At 35.0% G+C, this 22,168-nt stretch overlaps 1 protein-coding gene across 1 annotated transcript; it reads right to left on the bottom strand.

Annotated features, from left to right (window-relative positions):
- Positions 1-1,324: 1,324 nt before the first annotated feature.
- LOC306867494 (zinc transporter 7-like) lies at positions 1,325-20,321 on the bottom strand. Its single transcript, XM_079413168.1, has 11 exons — positions 20,163-20,321; positions 19,566-19,667; positions 17,728-17,841; positions 17,461-17,548; positions 17,010-17,139; positions 15,620-15,769; positions 14,866-14,916; positions 11,076-11,211; positions 4,710-4,800; positions 2,526-2,675; positions 1,325-2,429 (listed from the first exon to the last, which is right to left on the bottom strand). Exons 1-11 carry the CDS (start codon positions 20,240-20,242, stop codon positions 2,382-2,384), a joined length of 1,140 nt encoding a protein of 379 aa, XP_079269294.1. The 5' UTR covers positions 20,243-20,321; the 3' UTR covers positions 1,325-2,381.
- Positions 20,322-22,168: the final 1,847 nt, after the last annotated feature.

The raw sequence follows: 22,168 nt of genomic DNA on the forward strand, positions 1-22,168 counted from the left end.
ATGAATAGAACAAAATAAAAAAGACTGCAAGTGACGTCACCCGCGGAAGCGCAAGTGTCTGAGAGTGCAAGTGTCTGAGAGTGCAAGCCTGAGAGTGCAAGTGTCTGAGAGTGCAAGAGTCTGAGAGTGCAAGTGTCTGAGAGTGCAAGAGTCTGAGAGTGCAAGTGTCTGAGAGTGCAAGAGTCTGAGAGTGCAAGTGTCTGAGAGTGCAAGTGTCTGAGAGTGCAAGTGCAAGTCTGCAGCCAGACCCTGTTGTTGCGTTGTGTCAAAAGCAAATAGAAATTACAATCACTGCCACTATCTTCTCTACACTGGATACAGTATACAGTTGCACGTTCGCTTTCGGACACAGTCCACATGATTGAGTGAAAGAACGTTCGCTTTGATGCGTTTTGGTTTAAATAGCTCGTTCACATCTTTGTACAGATATCAAAAGGAGCCCAGCTTAAGGAACAAGTGGATGGTTTATTTTTAATAAACAAGCAGGTACTGATTACGCTGTTTTCATTCAAATCAAAGCGTAAACAAACATAGAAGACGTATCCTTGTGGCACGGCTGACACAAAAGTGTACGCTGTTTGCGTCCAGCGGATATTCTCCAAAATGGCGCTACGCTGAACCAGAGGAGACAAATTGTTGAATTGAGTCGTTGTTTTGTTTCCTTTGCACAGAAAAAGTGTTCGTCGCTTCATTAAATTCAGATTGAACCACTGATGGCAGATGGACTATTTTGACGATGCTTTTCATACTTTTATGGACATTGACAGTGCAATTTACTATGCAGTCAATGGGACAGTCACAAACATCCCAGTTTTCATCCAAAATATCTTAAATTGTGTTCCGAAGATGAATGAAGCTTTTACTCGTTTGGAAAGACATGGGGGTAAGTGATTAATGACAAAATATTCATTTTGCGGTGGAGTAACCCTTTAAGATATTTGCTTGTGCTATAAGTGTGGGCCTACTTTGGCATATTTTTTGCATAACACTCTTCTATTTTCCACCTAGCATTATTCTAAGAAGTAATGGGTTGAAACTGGTTCTGTGATAAAACTCTCAAGAATATCCTGTGTTTCTCAAAGAAACATGGTTTATTCTTACAAAAGAGAAGTGAAATTTCAGTGTTAAAAGTGTCTTTACCCTACCCATCTGTAAACAATATTGTGGAAAATTATATATATATAAATAAAATTTAATAGCTTGGCAAATATAGTTTAACATCTGGTTTAACACTTATATGAAGACAATACTGTCCAGTAAATCATACCTCAAATCTCTTCATCCTTTAAAACCTTCTTAAATGAAAGTGAAAATGTTCAAATGTCCTTTCTTCAAACCATTCCAGAGCAGAATTAACTTTATTTTAATTTGGTTTAAGTACAGCTGAAAACACAAAGCAAAAGATGTGAGAGTGAGAAAATCACTGGAGGAAATCTTGATCAATTTTAAACTGGTAAATGTCTGTGTCTAGACAGGATCAGCCTTGATGAACTGTTTCCACCTATTACTTGAAAGGAAATAAACAGTAATAGGCTCTGACATTTTACTGCAAATATGTTGGACTTGCCTACTAATGCTTGTACCTTCTTGTGCATTCATGGAGAAATCATGGAGCTGTTTTATGATTTCCATTCAAGTCATTCATCAGACTTATGGATGAAAACAGCTGCATCTGTGTCATTCTGTCTATATGACAGATTTTAGGAACTTGTTCATACAAATTTTACACCATGCATAAACAGCAAAGCCAAATGCAAAGGAATGTTTTAATTGTAGACAGAACTCAAGGTCATAAAGTTCCAGTTTTCATCGCATTCATGTTGACCATCAAACATGATGGTCCAAGCGATTGTCCATGATCATTTTTAAAAAGGCACTTAAGAAATGCAGACAAATATTTGTTTACATAATGGCATTGGCGAACAAATTCTGCACCTCTTTACAACCAATAAACAAAGCAGGTGATGTACAAAAAGTCAATGAATCACATACTGCTATTTTTACAAATGTCCACTGAACTCCACATTCATACCACCGATAATTAAAATCCCATTCTGATGATGCAATTATGAGGAAAAGAAACAAAAAAATCAAAAGCAATGGGGAACTTCAAAAACAAAAAGTTCAAATGATCGAGAGGGTGCACTAATGTTACAAGTTCTTGTTTCCCTCAAAACATCACATTGTTGTAGCTGGTCAGTTGTTTTCTGGCAAGTGTGGAGTCAGACTGCTGGACTGCACCAGCTCCATCTTGATCCAAGATGGAAGTGGAGCGACAGAAACCCAAAAAGAGATGGGTTGAGGTGGAGAATTTCCCCACAGCAGCACAGAAGGCCTTTGGTCCCGGGACTCCCAAAGATCAGGAGAAGTGTGGCGGACTTCTACATGGCTGCCACGTCAATCTGAACATAAAGTTGTCTGACGCCAACCTGGGCACAGGGCAGAAAAGATCATGTAATGGAAACTTTGAAAAATCTCTTAAGTGAGATGAAGTTCTTACAGCTGTGTTTTCAAACAGTCCCCACCTGTGTGAAAATGTTGTGCGTTTGGCTGAGAATCCATCTAGAATCTGCATCAGGTGCCACGAGGAGTTTGAGTGTGCCAATGTAGACGTCTGTGCAAAGGGTCCAGAAGTGAGGTTCTTGGAGGTTATAGACACCCTGAAGCTGCTGGACCTGCAGGGAACATTAGAAGTTAGCAAACGCAGCCCCAGTTTTTTGCAGAAGTTGAGAAGGTTCGGATGCTCAATAGGGTGCTTGGACCGTCACTGGCTTTCTAGAACTGTTTCAGGCATAAACCTGGAACTTCCATCTTGCAACTGGATGAATATTGAGGTTCTGACTCTCAAAGGTCAAGTTCCCATTCTTCAAATGTGGCTAAAAGGTTAGCTAGTTACATTTTGGGACAATTTGGGCCCTGTTTACACCTGGTATTAAAATGCCTTTTGGTTGATCGCATCACAAGTGGATGAGGAAGAAGGCATTTTAATCCGTCTCTTCTGTCCACTTTCGACCACTTCTGTCTGAGTTTCGTTTGAGAGGAGGGGGATTTTTTTATTGGCTGTCTGATCGAATGCGTTTTTCGACTACCTCTGGAAGTGGTCAAAACGTTTTACACCCCATTCACACCTGTTTTTAATAGGGATGGTAAGATTCACCGATTTGCATCAGTGCATAGGCATAAAGGTTGATGCATCGATAAAAAAAAAAAGAAAATGCATCGGATACAAGTTGGCATTTGCATCGCGATGCATCATTTCTAACATATTTGCATTAGGGCTGTCAAAAAAAAAAAAAAAAATAAATAAATTAAAAAAAAATCGAATTTCGAATATTTGTCAAATTCCAAATAAAAATCCACATTCAAATGCAAAAACGTTGCATTCGAATTCAGTCAGCCTTATCTGGCGCACAAGATGCCATGACAATGTAGGTGTCATTGCATTTTAATGCTTTTTTTTTTAGCCTATCCAGTTGAACCTACTAGATGCGGCGCTGCTCATTCAAAATATTGTAGAAAAAGAGAACATCAATGCGGAGATGTTGTTGTTTACCGCAAAACTGAACCAAGCCATTCACACAGAACGCATATCGCATTTTCTAGAGGGACATCCATCTCCCTTGCAATTGCGTCTCGCACAAGAGCTGCATGTTTAGAAAGCCATGTAAAATTAATGTAAGTTCAACTTTGAAAAAACATGTCTCGAGTCTTTATGGCGGGGTTTCTGCATCCCACTGCATCTCATGTTTTTAAATGACAAAAGTAGCCTACTCTTTGTGATTAGTTTTCGCTCCTTAGTATTAAACTATGCATACATAATTACAACTTAATTATATATTGTTTATAAACATTTTTCAAAGATAGTCGTGTTTTTTCATTGCTTTGAAGAAACATGCATTAGTAATATTTTGCTCGATGCGCCCTCTTGTGGCCTCAGGAGAGAAACCAAAAGCTTTTTCCCCCCTAACAGAAATTAGGCCTTTTAAATTCGAATATAATTTGAATATTGATAATATTTTAGTACAAAATTCAAATTTAGTATTTCAGCCAATTTGACAGCCCTAATTTGCTTTGTTAAAAACAGATTTTTTATATATATAATTATTAGTAGATGTTCTATAGATGAGTAGTGACCAATAATTTGTGACCCATATTTCATATGTAGTTTGATTTCTCCTCTCTAAACGGTTTCTACTGCTGCTACATGAATATGACGTATCACAACACTACGGAGACAGAGACAGAGACATGTCCTTAGAGTCACACAGAATATAGATTAGCATGGCTGTCTGTCTGAACCAAAGAAATAAAAGTGAACTATCTGTACCATATTGAATTGCATTGCATCATATTTTTTTCCATTGCATCGTAATGCATTGAATCACATCGTGTTGAATTGAATCGAAATCGGATCGCACTGCATCGTAATCGAGGTGAATCGTATCGCATCGGTAGCTGCTTCATACGCATCTATAATGTATCGTATCGTTGGCTATGCATCGAGATGCACATCACATTAGTCTCAGTTACGGAGATGCACATCCCTAGTATTTAGCATTGTCCACTTGTGATTGGATTGATGAAAATGCATCTTAATACCAAATGTAAACAGTGCCTTGGCTACAATTCCAGTTGATATCCCAGGTTAACTCTGCCTGACCAAGTAGCCAACTTTCATAAATAGGATCCAGAAGATGGAAATGACTCACCCTCTGGTAGCATTCAGGAAGGGTATGGTCCAGAGAAGGAGGCGTCCGTTGCATCAAGATCCCAATGGATTCCCTGAGCAGAGGAACCACACTGTGGGAAAGAGGGAGGCGAGAAATAAGTCGCCGTTCTGTGAGACATGAGCTCAATGGAGCGCCAAGTACTAGGCAAACTCTGGCAACAGGAAGGGACACCACACATAAAGACGTCATTGGTTATGAATCGGTTAGTTACCTAACAGCTTGACACATCGTGTTATAAGCTGAGGAGAGGAAATTCTGTCATTATCATGACAAACAAGAACTCTTTTTATTCGGATTATTTCAGGGCATGCTCAATGTGGTCCAACATAAACTTGCCCATCTTATGGTTGGGGTGGAGTAACAGAGAGCTGTGCTGATGTCATTTCAACAGCTGTAGTGCGTGTGCGCCGGCAAGCAACCCTGAGCACACCAGGATAGATATCCAAACACATTCATTCTGCTAAAGAATCACTTGGCAGAAACGGTTGACCGGTTAAGAAAGGACTAGGCCTATTTCTCTCCTAACCAGTCAGCCGTTTCTGCCCCATCAAAGCTAGGTCTTGGCTAGGCCAGCATCTTACAAAGTCATCAGTCCTCCTTGAAACATTCAAGGCCTGACCACTGCTCCATCTGGGAACCATTAGAGGGTTCCTTGGTTTGGACTTTTTTCCCGGTCCCTAATCTACTCTATCACCCCCATGTTCTCCTGAACTCCTCCCTTTGATTTGGGACACGCCAAAGTGGAGGAGCTGATCGTTGTCTTATTTGGACGTTCATATAACTGTGGCATAAAAGACACGTTTCACAACATTTGACCTTGCTAAACACTCCTTGGCACACATTGTCGAAAAACTGCAACAATGTGTGGCCTCAAAATATTTTGCCCCAACTTTGCTTTGATGAAACTTAAAAAACTGCAATCATGTTACTCACAAGGCTTCGATTTCACAATAGTTGTGTTTTGACCCGTGAGGTTTTGCAGACTTTCACTACCCTATATTGAGAGTAATATCAATATAAACACTGCTCCAGACCAATCTATAGTGATACTGAATACTCAGCACTCTTTGTGGTCAAGTAACATTAGGTGATGTGTTTAAAGTGCAACGCATGCAAGCGTTTCTGTTCAATACCTCCCTCAAAATGACTGTGGTTTACCAAGCAATGTTTGCATGCAAAGAAGCTTGTAATCTATACTAAAGCCATATAGAAACATGAAACCGGTCTGATTGGTCTGTTTCGTCCCTTTTTTATCGATTAGTTTTAGTGCACCTGGAAAATGAAATGCATCAAGTCTAGTGGCAGACTGACAAATTAGATCAATTCTGAAAGTGCAGAAAAAGCCAGGTAAGTTTAAAAAGCAAATGGTAATTCTGCAAATGTTATTGTCTGAAATTTGGGCTGGTCAATATTAACCTTTTTACCCTCATTAGTTTATGTAAATGGTCAAGCAATGTGACAACTGAAAAATAATTATATTTCAATAATCAAAATTAATTAATGATATGACAAAAAAAAAAAAGTTTTTTTTTGTCAATTTTTTTTTTAATGATATTAAATTAACATCATATACTATTATTCCCGTTAGTCTCTCAATTAAAATGAGGTTATAAAAGATGCATTTATAAATGAAATAATTATTTATAATAGTTTAATGGTTTATTTAAAATAGTGTTAGATTAAGTGTAGCATGCCACACCGCAGAACTTGTCAACTTTCTGAAGGTTTCTCTATAATTACCATGTTTCCATCAACATATGGGTAGTTGACGTATCAATGTGTCCTATGGTGTGACGGAAAAATGTAAAAAAAAAAAAAAAAAAAAAAAAAACTCTGACATTGAAGATAAACCTCTCTCATGCTATTTGTAACTCTGTGTGAAAATACTTTTTTTTAATGTTATTTTTATGTAAATTTTGTATCTATATTTTTGCTATGTTACACCATAGGACACAGTCCAATTTTTATTTGTCAGCTACACATGTACTGTGACAGGGCATCATAAAACTGGCCACTGTGCATTCCTCTCTGTGTTTGTCCCTCTTTTGGACAATAAAATGAAAACAGGAAGTACTGGATGAGGGTACCTCAGACCTCTGACATCACACTATTGTTCCACACATTCCTGTTCAGTGAAACAGAGGCACTCTTACTCACCGTTCGCTGGTGCTTGATGGCTAACCTGCCCCGAAAACTCAGTAATGCAGTTACACAATTGACTCAGCTAGCTGAAATACAATTATGCGCGAGCATCAAGGTTAAGCTGGCCAGTGACACAGACGAAATGCCACCACCCAGGTCAGGGTGACAAGAAGGATAAAATATCTCTTTTGGGAACCAGGAAAACATCTAGGAGTCTCGCGGCGCAAGGCAGTCACTCGTAAAAGCACACTTCTAAACCACATGGAAATGATTGGTTATCACGCCCAGACAACCTGAGTACCAAACTGGAGCACAGAAATATTTATGACACCCCAACCACCACAAGAATGAGGTGACTGTAGTGAAGTCTGCGTCTGAAACAGCAGTGGGAATTAGAACAGGCACATTTAACATGAGATTTATATGCAATAGGACCGAACAAACTTTTCCATTTCTAGGGCAAGCAGTTATTGGGATTCTACCACAAAAAGCTTTAGACGCTTTCCTGCTAGGAACCAACTGCACTCAAGCTATGGCCATAACCACAGGATTGTATAGCTATTAGGCCTTGTGCATAAAACTTCTGCTTGGATTCGAGAGCTCATTTTTATAGTTTGAGAGTCTGCAAACATTCAAACATCTTCTGAAAAGCTCTACAAATAATCACTAATACTAAAACTTTCATCCCACATAGCTGATGGTCACAAAAGGTCCAATCTGAATGTAGAAGACAATTTGTGTAAAACTGAATCAAATCTCATGAAACATTTCTGGGTCACATTTCACCTCAAAAATAAGTTACATTATTTTCATAACAATTAAGCTCATTTTCCAACATAGCTTGCATACACATACAATAAAAATATGATTTTAATTATTTAAAAAATTATATATTTTTATTTTTCCCCCTCTTCTGATTTTGGGGTGAAATCCCCTTTGAGAGATTCGCCACATAGACTTAAAAAGGAGACACGCTTAAAAACTGAAAAGGCTTGGGCATAAATGAGTTAAAACCTTGAAAACTACATTTTAATTTTTTATTAAATGACCAAAGCCAGCTAATATGAAATTAAAATGAAATCAATTCAAGAAGCTCAAACAATAACCTACAATTAGTGAAAATGGAGTGAAATCCAATGGAAACTCTCCAGACTGAATGATACAGCCCTCAGTTAACATTGATTACTTCTATATACAGAGCTGAGCGTTAAATGAAGTGTTGCATGTATATGTGGCATGTTCCCCACCTGCACCAATAAGCCGTAAATTAGCATTCGAAAAAAAAAACATACAGTGTTAAGTAGCTAGCAGTCGGCACAATGCTAAAGCGCATTAAGTGAAAAAAATACAGTAGATCAAAGAATAACACAATAACATGCGGCAAAAGCAGCTTTTAAACACATTTGTACTGAGGCCTGACAAATGAATCCATCCTCAAAGGCCCAGCTTAGTACGGCCAGAACAAATGTTAATTACTGTTAACGTTCTTTACGCGCCCATTCCTCATGCTTTAGGCTGGGACCCAAAGCAATTAGCAGTCTTTGGAAGACTTTGGTGGTGGGGGACTGCTGTAGATCACAGCAGCAAGATTCCTCCACTCCCTCCAACTAATCACAGGGTACCAGGAAAGATCCAGCCGCTGCAGCCGTACCCAGATATCCCCCTAAAGCAAGCCTACCGCACCCAGAGCGGCCTTAGCTAAACACGTCCCGGTTGGAGTGCAGCGGGGGGTCTTTTGCCGAGAGTCCCGCGCAAATGTGTCACGCCTCAGGTGCGGCTGATGAAGGAGAAGTCCATTATCCTAGCAAAAGGTCAAACATCCAAATGCGAGCAAGATGGCTGGATCAAAACAAGGCGCTCTCCTGAGAATATCAATCTCACAATGCGGGGTACATGGGAAAAATGCTGTCCAAACAAAGCAGAGTCCATCTTAACGATCAAATGAAGAACCACAGACAGTGGCTTACACATTTGAAGTTCAAATGTGTAAGAGAGTCTAGAGTTGCAGATGTACTCATGCTTTGGTCCACAGTACCATCTTTCATACTAGCGTGTCATGCATTTAATAAATCTGTATCCATAACAGCCGTGCTTTTCAGCATACTACTAATTATTCAGTATAGTCAGATATGCTGTACATAGTATGCAAATTTTGAACCCTTCAAGTACCCTTGACATTGTATAATTGGCAAAATCCCACAATGTACTGCATGGTACTGAGTGGAACAAAAAAAACAAACAAAAAAAAACAAATCATACAATTTTTTTAAAAGACATTTATAACATTACAAAAGATTATATTACATAAGTGGTGTGCGTGACCAAATTAAATTAAAAAATGTGCTGGGTAAACAAGTTTGTGCACCAACATGGTTGACTGCTGTTAATGCGCAATCACCGTTTTAGACCGACTAACTGTAATACTGTATACTATTTCCATTTAAACTGAACACATTTCTAGGCTATGCGCTGCCAGTTTCAGAGCAAAATGAAAAATGACGACATTTCATTTATTGACGCACTTCACTCGGCAGTGCTTACTTGCTGGCAACCCGCCAAAATAAAAGCTTGCTGATTTTAGGTTTGAAGATGTTATCTGAGCCCATTGCGTATTTCTGAGGGAGGTGCTTCATAAAAACAGGAAATCTTCAGTGCGTTTATAGGAGAAGGGACAAAGCGGTGTAGAATAAAGGTAAATTATGTGGGAAAAAAACAAACAAACAATCTAAATGCAATAATATTATTACTACTTTTATGAATTATTTAATTTTTTATAGTTATATTTAATGAGTCACACTATGTGTAGTGTGAGCAGCAAACCAAATCTCCAGGTGCTCTCAGGAGAACCAGACTGAAAAACTTGCGTGTATCCCTGATTATATTTCAAGTAAAATTCAAATTTGCGTCAAGGGACTAAATTACATTCATATTTTAATTTGTAATAATATTTTGTAATATTAATGTATTTTTGATCATATAAACGCAGCCTTGGTGAGCATAAAAGACGTTTTAAAACATTTTAAAAACAGTGAACAATAGTGTACACGGCACAATATGCTAGTATTCGATTCTGAAAACAGTTTTCAGAATTTTGCTTAATTTAAAGTCTCAGAAAACCAATACATTTTTAGTCATAAAATCAGTCAGTGTCAAAAGACAAAACATCTACAGATGGACCACAGGAACGAGAAGTCTTAAGCTTCACAAGCTCTTTAACAAGCTCATTTCTGGTTTGCAGCTGTTTTTAATTATCTGCTTTGGAATTTAATGGCTTTCCATACTAGTGTGATACCTTTGTACATGCGCCATACCAGATCGGCCTCCAGATTGCACCTGAATGAGACCGAGACGCTGTCACGCAGGTGCAATGTGGGAAAACGTCCACAATCTTAGCCCTATTCTCGATTCTCAGGACTTGCCATTCGGCCACTGCACGGAAAACTGAAGAAGAGGGGAAAAAATGTCCAAGATGGGGTCTCAATGACATAACCCCCTCCCCCTTTTTGAGAAACAAAGAGAAGGGAAAAATACATCTTAAAAGATGCCTTTGTTGAAGTAACATTCACAGATCGCCACCACATTCCAGAGAGGGAGAAGAAAAGCCTCAAACACAGACAAGAGGGAAAGCGAGGGGGGTTGGAGGGACGAGATGAATATGCGGGAAAGGCTTTGCTCAAACTCGTGCATTTTGCAAAAAGGGGCCACGAATGGTGCCTCTTCACTGGAGCACAGTAACCACAAGCCATCTGCAATTTAAACATGGTGCAGTCTTGCTCAAATTTACACAGCCTTTACATACATTTGCCTACATCACACACAAAATAAAGCATATTCATCACCATAAAAACATCTGATGGCATTTTCAAGAGTATGGACAGGTTTAAAAAGCGATGAAATGCTATGCATTTTCCTTCTCGACTGGAGTTGTTTGAAAAATACCACATGAGAGTCTCACATGCTGGGTTTTCTGGCTTTGCCACATGTTGAGAAAGTGCTCTGGCCTCCACCCTCAGAGCGTGTATCCTGTAATTCACCCGGCTGGAGCGCCAACGGCTTCACAGGGCTCTTGGTGAAGGGCACTGTGAAGTGGCTTTTGTATGATCTGTGTTAGGTGCTGTTGAGGGTTTCTGGGTGGAGTTTGTGGATGGAGGATTGTCTCGAGTCGAGTTCGAGAGAGGTCAGGGCTTATAATAGCGTACTCACCTCACTCCTATGAGAAGCGCGATGAGCATGGAGCAGATGGGGTCCGCGATCATCAGGTCGTATTTTTGCATTAGGATGGCTGATATGATGACACCGACACTGCCCAACGTATCCGCAACAATGTGGAGAAAAACTCCTGAAATTAAGAAAATGATGGTTTAGACTTATTGTTCTAAAAATAAATAATAATACACACTACCCTTCAAAAGTTTAGGGTTTTTAAGTAAGTATAAAATACGGTAATCTACTTCTATTTGAATATAATTTTAAACTGTAATTTATTCTTGTGATGCAAAGCTGAATTTTCAGCATCATTACTCCAGTCGTCAGTGTCACATGATCCTTCAGAAATTATTTTAATATGCTGATTTGATTTCTTATAATTTTTTTTTTTTTTTTTTTTTAACTCTTGATGCATTTATTTAGGACTCTTTGATGAATATAAAGTTCTAAATAACAGCATCTCTTTAAAATAGTACAGACATTTATAATGTTTATAATAATACTTATTTATATTGTTACAATTTATGTATATAGTTATATTTATTTGTTACAAAACATTGTCACTTCAGATCAATTTAATGCATCGTTGCTAAATAAAAATATTAATTTCTTTTTTTTATCTACTGACATGAAATTTTAGAGCAGTAGTGCATATAAATAAAATATATTCAATAATATTTAAAATGTTTTACTATATCTAAATATTAATATTCTTAAAACTAATACATTAACATTAACTTTCAAATAACTATCAATTGTTATAAATATTTAAGTTTGGTTTTAATATTAATTTTATGTATCTATACTGATAATATCTGTTTTTACAATATAACATCTCAATATTAATATAAACAAAAAACATTTATAGAATGTTATATTAATGTTACAAACACTTAAAAATAAATGTATTTTTTATATTTCAATTGACTTTTACCAAAGATTTGTGTGGGCTTTTAGCATAGCAACTTAATAACATCAAATCTATTAGAATCAATTATGAGTTGAGTAAAAAAAAAAAAGAAAAGCAATTTGCATAAGTTAATGTTTAGAGTTTTTCCAAATTGGTCACTAATGAAGAAGACAAATTATGGTCCTGGTTTCACTTAAAAAGCACTAATATTGAGTTAATATTGCGTGTAGGATGAGGATACAACTTTTGCTAGCACTCATGTTTAAACACAACTACTTGCAGATGGAACGAACCCGCTGTCTTGGATACCGTCTCTAGCGGTAACCCTCAAACTGATGAGGTCATTCCACAAACAGGTCATATGAGTGCATCCTCGAATGAATGATCAACCTGCAGGACTGTCCTGCCGGACTGAATGTCCAGAATATATCATAGCATATCATACGCTACTATGTTAAAACCAACATGAGTGAGTCAACATTTCCTGAACTCAGAGGTCTGTACTGGAGAATAGCTGTGGACTGTGGTGTTACGGCACACTATGAGACGGTCCACTAAGTCCTTTCCTTGCCTCGGAATGAGATGACATACTTGGTTACTTTCAGTTTTACAGAAAGCACGACCGCAGTCATGGAGCAAACTCCCTAATAAGTGAAGACCCCATCCAAATGTGGTCAAAACAAACACTAGAAAAATAACAAGAAAGCTGGAGCTCTTTGTGTCCTTAGAAACAGTGGCTGTGTTTAGAATAAAATTCTAATAGTGATACTACTTCCTTACTACTGATAGCTTACTATGCTGTACAAACTGAATACAATCAAGACAAAACAACAGTAAGTTTATCAGTTCAATTTAGAATTCAATTAAAATATATATTTTGCATAATAAATTATAAATTATAATATAAAATATTAAAATAATATGAAAATGTATGTTTTATTAAAATATTCTTCCTTTCATTAACACTAATACTACTAATAATTATATTAATCTAGTTTTGTATAACCTTTCCACAAATAATCTACTAATAATACATTTTTGTAAAATACATAATTATGAAATATTAAAATTATAAATATGAAAACTTTTATATTGGATTAAAAATATATTTATTTAATACTACTACTAATAAGTTGATTATTAGTCTATTTTGTATGATTTTCCACAAAGAATATACTAATAATCAGTTTTTGTAAAACAGCCACAATAATAATAATAATAGTAATAATAAATGACTCTTAAAAATTAATATGATAGATATGAAAATATTTATATTTTATTACAAATATCTTCCTTTCATTACTACTAATAATAATAATTATATTATTAATCTATTTTGGATCACTTTTCCACAAATAATCTGTAAATTAATAATGATGATAAAATATTAAAATTATAAATATGAATATATAATTAAACATATTTTCCTTTCATTAATACTACTAATAATTATTATTATATTATTAATCTATTTTGGATTACTTTTCCACATATAATCTACTAGTAAACTGTTTTTATAAAATAATAATAATAACATTAATAACAATATGTATTAATGAAAAAAAATATTGTTTGCAAAATAACAATATATGAATATTATTAATATTTGCAATTAATAATAACAATAAAATATTCTATTATATTGTTGGTAAAATAATGTTTTATAAAATAATATTAATCATTAATTTTACTAGTATTCCAATAATAGTAATTTCATAATACCAATGATAATAACCTTTTTTTGCAAAATGTTACTATTAATAATATACAATATTTTCATAATAATACAATTTTTAAAAATATTTATTTTTATGTAAAAGTAATTTTATTATTATAATTACTATTATTTTCATTATACTTTATTTTTATTATTAATTATTTGTCTTTTGTAAAATAACATCAATAATAAATTAAATTGTCTTATAATATTATTCCAGTATATTTTTTGTAAAATGATCATTATTAAATTTATTTTAATGAATGGCAATAGAACTAAAATAAAAATATTTTAATGTCTTAACCATTGGTATATAAACAAAAGTTTAGACTAATTATGGTTAATTTGTCACACTGCATAGGAAAGTCAAGTGCACTGCATTCTGGAATACAACAGTCTGTGCAGTGCATAATATTTCATACTGCACGTTTTGTCAAACAGAGTACATCTACCAAGTATTCTGTGTAAAAGGTAAGCGTAATAAACATAGCCAAAATAAGACATAAAAATCTTCAGGACGGGAGGCTGGTTAAATCCACTTTCAATTCATCACGGGGAGTGGAGAAGAGGTCCCTCGGCTTGGATGGAGAAAGTGCAACCTTTTGCACTGTCACCTCCTGTCCTCCCCTCCCCCTCTCTACATGGTCCTCCCCTCCGTGCCCCGTTCTTTCTCCCTTGAGCAGGCCTCCCAAAGGATCCATTCTCTCTCTGTGTGTGCCAGGGTGAAGGGGACAAACTACTTTCTCTTCTCTGCTCTTTCCCACACAAGCTTGGACAAAGGGATTTAAAGCGACAGTGTACCGCGTTTGCTCCGGTGTCAGTGTTAACCTGGTTTGCCCCGAGTCAAAGGTCAGTGGTTGGGGTGGTCAGAGGTGTCACTTGGTTGCACATAAAAGTCCATCATACAGTCATGTCTGAGCATTCATTTCAAGTGGTTAAATTAAGAAAATACTTCTGATATTTTTTAGGAGTTATGACTGCAGGACCTCATCTATTAGAAATATTGTCCACCTACAAAAGAGGAAAAAGCTGTCTAGACCTGATCAATGTGATTGTAAATATTTTCATATCTGGTGCCTGTTCAAAAGCAAGGCAAATATTGCAACAAAAGAGATCTCTAGCACCATCTGGAGGAGAACAAACCTAGAAAACAGACGTACCTTGTAATATCTGCTTGCTGGAGCCTTTTCCCGGTGTGTGCAAATGGTCATCTGAGGACACAGACAGATTAGAAATTAATCACACTATACCAGACACTAGGGATGATCCGATCGATCGGCATCGGCCGATAATCACATTTTATGACTCGATCGGTACTCATACATTTGGCCGATCTCACAAACCGATCGCAATTTGATGACGTCAACGCGTGACGACGTATATGATGCGGGGGGACATATGCTGCAACTCATCGCCAGTGTGGAAATGCTATGACATTTCGAGAAACAATGAAAAATTCATTATATGTCGTGTATGTTTTGCATGATGATATGATGAATGGGTGGTTCATTTTTAACTGTAGATTCAGTGACGTTAGATCTGATCTGTGCATCACTGCACGCGTCTGTGGAGCGCAGGCTTTACGGCACGGGCACCGGAACTTAAATTAATTATTAAAATGTTCACTGTATAAGGAATAATTTTTGTGATTATTTATATCACATTATTACATATGTTATATAAAGCACGAAGCATCAGAATCAGCATCGGCCAATCACCATGACAAGAAATCGGTACTCTGTATCAGCTGCAAAAGTCCTGATCGGAGCATCCTTACCAGACACCATTACGATCAAAACAGCTTCTGCGATTTTCACACAGCATGAGGACCAAATAACACATCTGATGCATTATAATGGTGCTGAGTCATAACAGAAACTGCACTCAAATCAATAACGTAGCTTGAGGTCTTACCATGGCAGTGAGGATCGTCATGTGAATGCCCGTGTCCTCCGTGTGAATGCCCGTGATCGTCGTGTCCGTGTTTGGACTCGTGACTGTGGCCTCCATGACTGTGTCCATGTCCCACACTGCCATTAAATAGAGAATGACTGTGGCCATGACCTTAAAAATAAGAGGACATATCTATAAAGAAACTATGCACCTTATTTCAGCAAATAATAATAATAATTACACACACAATTTTATCCTTGTTAATTTTTTATTCTGCATGTTTTGATGTGTACTGCTTACACAAATGTAGCAAATACATTCCTTATAAGCATTCCATCGGAAAACAGCAATCTGTCGTCGATGCTTGAGGCTTAGACCTTCAGAATGATATATAGTTTGTCAAGAGTAATGATATTCTTTCACGTTAAATTCATTCATAAACATTAAACTAGTGGGGAAAAAAACGCTTCAGTGCGCCGTCGCTCTGGCAAACGTTAACAGGTTATATAAATGTTAATGAAATATTCACAAATAAAAAATACATATTTTTGTATGTACATATACACACACACACGCATATATATACAGTTTAGTAATATCAAAACTACATATATACTCTTATTGTTTATGTTTTATATTAGGCTTGTCATATCGATTAATCGTGATTAATCGCTTCCGAAATATAAAAAGTCTATCTTAAATATATACATGTATGTGTATGCATGTATTTACATATACATATAAATAGGTACAGTACACACACCTGTATTACGTAAATACAAATGTTTATTTTGGATGTGATTAATCGCGATTAATCAATTTTACAACCCTATTTTATATACTAATAAAAATACATTTATATATACATAGATTTTAAGAATATATATCTACACGTACAGAAATTATAACATATATTTATAAGATTCCTAACATAAAATGTTATGTCAGAAACATAAAAAATAGATATAAACATTTATAGAAAACACAGTAGCTTCATGATGTACATAATTTTAAATATTTAAAATACATTTGTATGTAAATACATACATTTATATTTTTAGATTTAAATAATATAAGTTTTTTTATCATCTATCTATAATTCTATTTATCTACATTATATATACACTATTTATCAAAAGTTCAGAATAACTAGGATTTTTTAATATTTCTGAAACATAGGAGACCTCTCTGAGAAACATTAAAAGTATACACATATATATATATATACTGTAAATTTTTTTGATAGTTAAAAGATTTTGGGGTTTTTTTGCCTGATTTTTTACTTGCTGGGTATTAATCCGGACATTAAAAATTCTATAAACCAGAATATTTTGCATATTACCAGAAACTTGAGGGGGAACATTTTTAATTAAAAACATGATTGTATGCTTATTCTATGTGAGATAATTACCTTCATCACCGTGTGAATGTCCATGTCCTCCATGTTGAAAAACGAATATTCCTACAAGATTGACCAGCAGCCCTGCTATAGACACCGGGAGCAATCGGTCATGGTGCACATCAGGGGGTTCCAGCGCCCTCTGGTGACAAGACGAGATGCCATCATTCAACAAAAACATTTTCCCTCGGTTTCACAGACAAGGATTAATCCTAGACCTAGACTAAAATCTAAGTCTGAGCTGTTTTAACTGATCTTAAAATATATCAGTGCCTTTGTTTTGTCCCAAGAAGCACACAGTAATGTTTTTTTCTAAGCACATTTATACAAATTTCTTAAATGTCCTAATTGAACTATGATCTAATCCGGACTTAGTTTAAGCCCCGTCTGTGAAAGCGGGCCATTAGCTCATTAGTATGTCACTTGGCAAGTAAATCAACTGTAATCTTATTCTAGTACACACCTCTACTCCTTCTGAGAAGATAAAGAATGCGGTAAAGATGAGGAAAAGGCCATTCACAAATCCTGCAAGCACTTCTGCTCTGACATACCTAAAAAAAATAATCAAATGGACTTGCATAACAACCCAGTGATGAAACCAAACACATGCAGTTTCCTGTCAACACTACTCAGGCAGAAGAGAATTCATCATTTTTAGGAAGCATGTGTCAATGGTACTCTACCCACAAAAGCTGTTTTTAAAATAAGTTAGACTGTAATGTTCTCTCACCCGTATGAGAAGGAGTCATTGGACCTCCACCGTGAGATGACCGATGCTGCAAGGCCTGCCAGGAGAGCGGTGCAGTCAAAGAACATGTGAAAGGAATCGGATATCAAACCTAAACTGAGAATCAAACCAACACAAAAAGGGAAGTGTTGAATTATCAAGAAACCTGAGAAATACATCCTGCCCCATATTGAGGTCAGAGTCACATTGTGTAGGGCCTTTGTTAGACACCATTCACTTTTTTCACGAAAATGGTCCAAAAGGTTCATTCATGCTGACAGAGATTTGCTTGTCAAGTTAGTTTCGAATGGGTCAAACTATGCAAACTTAAATAAATGAATATATACATTTTAAACATTTAATAATAAATAAAAAACAGGAATGTAATAACTCAATTATACTCTCACTAATACTTTCATATTTAATAAAGATTTAAACATAATTTGTTTATAAAGTATTTTAATTATTAAAGTAAATGAATAATAAAAATAATAATCATTGTTGGATTGTAAAATTTGTATAATATTCAATTAATAATATCAACTGCATAATATTATGATTGTTTTAGTAATGTATTATAAACAACAGCAAATATAATAAATAAATAAAAATGTATACTATTATATTATTGCTGGTACTATTATTGATTATAAAAATAATTAGACGAATAATAAAAGCTTCACTGTCTGCACTCCTATGCATGGGATTGTGTCTGTTTTTGCATAATATTATTAAATGAATGACAGTACATTAAATAAATTATTCTAATAAACAATAACAACAAAAAATTGAGGGATTGTGCAATTTGCATTATATTATCAACTGCATAAGATAAAAAAAAGTATTATAAACAACAACACTGGCAAAAAATAAAAATAAAAATGTATACTATTATATTTCCATTATATCATTACTACTGGTATTATTATTGATTTAATAATAATAAAACCTTCACTGTCTGCACTCTGATTCATGAGACTATGTTTTTTGCATAATCAAATGAAAGATAGCACATTAAATCAATTATTATAATAAACAACAACAACAATAATAATAATAATAATAACAAAATAAAATTGTGGCATTGTTCCATTTGCATAATGCTGAAATGCTTGATTCTGTTGTATCTCCAACTACAATGTCACCTAAAAATCACATCAATTAAAAATACATAACTTCTGGTCACTCTGTCACTGCAAACTACCGTAAGTGTGTGATAATAAAAAAATCAGATATATAGATATAAATATTTTTATTAAGCCTAAACCAACAATGTTACACCCTCAGTTAAAGTGTATGCATGAAGTACAATTGGAAAGACGTAGTTATTAATATACAATGGCATACTAATGGTTAATGCCACTTCCTTTTATCCACGGGATTTTCCCACAAGAGTTATATATAAAATATTACAGCTGTTGCATTAGTGTGCAGTTTTTATGTTTTTAGAGTGTGCCATGGCTGAATAAAGGCCTTTTATATTTTTGAACCAGAAGAAGTGCCTTGGATCCAGTTTTTTCTATTACAGCCGTTTCTCAAAACCAAGTAAGATCTGCTATCTAAAATGCATTTTCAGGCATCAGAGGCGTATTTTTGAACGTTCAAACACACCTACACACCAGAAATATGCTGTCTAGATAGGCACCTCAATAGGTTTCGAGAAAATCCTGTATTTGCTGAACTTTGATCAGCTGTCAATCTCACTTCAAGGACGACTTGATAACAGCTAACCCCAATCAAAACATTGCAAACAGAAGCTAGGGCCCAAAACAAAAGCACACTAGCTCATCCCACATTTAGACCTACGTGGCATATTCTTGTGTTTGGCCCCCTACTGTTACCTGTTACTCCATATACCATACAGCAGCTCCACGAACGCGAACGACAGGTTCAAACACAGGAAGAAAAACAGATTGCGAGAGGTTTTATCAGCAAGAATTGATCTGGAGAAGGACACAAAGAGAGAAAGTGGTTTCAGACTGATTCATTTATAGAGGCCTGACCAGACAGACTGGCTGTAGGAACCCACAGCTAAGCAAATACACTACTGTAGTTTATTGAAATAAAATAGTCTAGAAAAAAATGACATGTGGACCAAATAATCTCTTGATAGCCGCATTTTGTTGCGGAATAGATTTTAACACATTTTATGAAGTAAAATGAAAGATATGTCAAATGTTTACTTCTTCCTGCTAACATCTGTCAAGCTGAAATATTAGCTGAAGCTGTCTGCTTTTTTGTTGTAACTGTTAAATTAAATTTTTAGCATATAATAGTTGTGTTTTTTAAAAAGAAAAGTTTAAATGATATTTAAAAGACCCCATTTTAATTTCTAATGAAGTCTCGCGAGCTAACTAGCATGCTAACTGCCTTAGCCAGACACAGCCGACAGCTGTGATTGAAACTAAAAGAATTATTTAGCATTTTGCTGTCTTTACCTGAACCAGCCCGATATCTTGACGAACAGGTTGAACTTGGCAGGCTTGTACTCATCATCTTTGATGGATAGCGGGAGCATTTTTCCGCCAAGAGTCTCCGGTAGCCGTTGAGCAGCACTGCGGCTTCACGAGCGTCTGGTCGCGAGACGGCGAGGAGTCCTGACGTCGCGTGCGTCATGCCACTGACCCGGTGTAGGATTAAACAAAACCAACAGAAACCTCATTCATTCATCCGTGTTAGAAATATTCACACATTTTATTTTATTTTTCATTCATGCATTTATTTTTTTTATTTATTCATGCAAATAATTCCCGCATGGTTAAATTTACGACCGAAATATCCTTCTAATAGTCTAATAAAACAATTAATTATTATTTCATGACGTTTTCACACACAGTTGCAAACTAATTTAATGTCTTCATTTCTTTGTTTGAATAACTTTAAATCTATCCAACAATTTAACCATTTCAGGAAAAATATTATTTTGTTGTATTGTTTTTTTTTTTTTTTTTTTATTAATGCCATTTATAAATTAATTATAATTATTTAAAATACAAAATAAAATAAATTAACAATTTAATATTTTATAAGAATACGAATATGGCTGTAGACATTCGTATATTATTATTTTATTACTAAATAAGTAAAGCTGAATATTTCTGAATTTTTTTTATATATATAAATGTTAACAACATTTTTATAAAATAGTAATTATATAGTTACAGAATTCATAAACTATTGTTTTATTACTCATTAAGTCTGAGTATTTCTAAAAACCTTTTTTAGTTATGATTATTTAAAAAAATCCTTTTAACAATATAATTTTTGCATTGCATAAATGCACAGTTGTAATGTAATATGTTATTTATTTGAATAACCTTTTAAAACTATCCATTTATTTTTAACAATTTCAGTATACACATAATTTATTTCTTGTGTATTTTTGTTATCAATGTCTAAATAAATTAACATTTTAGTATTTTAAGAATTGTCATAAGGTTCCACAGATGTATGTTAGTTGGAGTACAATGAGTAATTTAATTAATCTTTTTTTTTTTCACCACCAGATGTCACTCTTTTCTCAGTTAGGTCCATAACAGTTATGCACAGATTTAAAGGTTTGTTCTCTCAAACTGAATTTATAACAAATGTTTGGTCTAGACTCTAGGTCATTATAACATATAAGCCTAAATAAATTCCTTTAAAAAACATTTAAAATTTAAAATGAATATTAATAAAGAGAAATAAAGATCTATGACTGTTGTTACAGGAAACACAAATAAAACATGATATACATTACAGTAAAAACGTGAGGTATAATCTCATCATCAAGTTAAAACCTCTAAACTTTAAATAATAAAGAAATAAATCTATAAATCTAAATAAATTATAGGCTACATATAACTAACAAATGAAATGAATGAGTTAAAAAATAAAACAAATAGGCTGTTCAATTATAAAGTATTCAAGCAGAATAAAGGACTTGAATGCAATAAATAGCTAGTAAAACACAAATTTTAACGCCCAAAGATTAACAGGAGCTAAAAGCTAAACTGTGCAAGACCTGCATTTCAAATACTTCAAAACAACACTTCAATGCTCCCTCAATACTAGGGGAAGAAAGGGTGTTCCCATGGAAACTGCTTCAGCAGACAGGAATGGGAACTCAAGCACAGCCTGTGTAACACGCTCACAATATGCTTTCCCTGATATATACAGAAATGTGAAATGACACTTCTGTTATATAACGCTGATCATCTTTCTTGCTGCTCAATAATTCCATAAGGATCCACTGGTTCTAGTGCAGCTGAAATGCAAGCTAGCTCTCCAAAGCAGTTTTTGATCAACATTTTGAACTGATGCATATTAAAATTGATTTGAACATGCCTTTGAAAAAAGCATTACTGGTGTGCATTTTAAGACAAAACAGAGGCACTGACATGTTTTAAGATCAGTCAGTGCAATGTCATGAATAGATTAAATAAATGAACATTTCAGTATTTTA

This window comes from Barbus barbus (assembly GCF_936440315.1).
Source record: "Barbus barbus genome assembly, chromosome: 49".
Taxonomy (NCBI): domain Eukaryota; kingdom Metazoa; phylum Chordata; class Actinopteri; order Cypriniformes; family Cyprinidae; genus Barbus; species Barbus barbus.

What these genes read in the sequence shown, in the direction of transcription:
- LOC306867494 (XM_079413168.1), bottom strand. Translation starts at nt 20,242, where the DNA reads ATGCTCCCGCTATCCATCAAAGATGATGAGTACAAGCCTGCCAAGTTC. An exon ending in TATGGTATATGGAGTAACAG is followed by an intron (nt 17,842 to 19,565) that starts GTAACAGTAGGG and finishes TTTGATTCTCAG; the next exon opens with TTTAGGTTTGATATCCGATT. An exon ending in TGACGATCCTCACTGCCATG is followed by an intron (nt 14,917 to 15,619) that starts GTAAGACCTCAA and finishes CTGTGTCCTCAG; the next exon opens with ATGACCATTTGCACACACCG.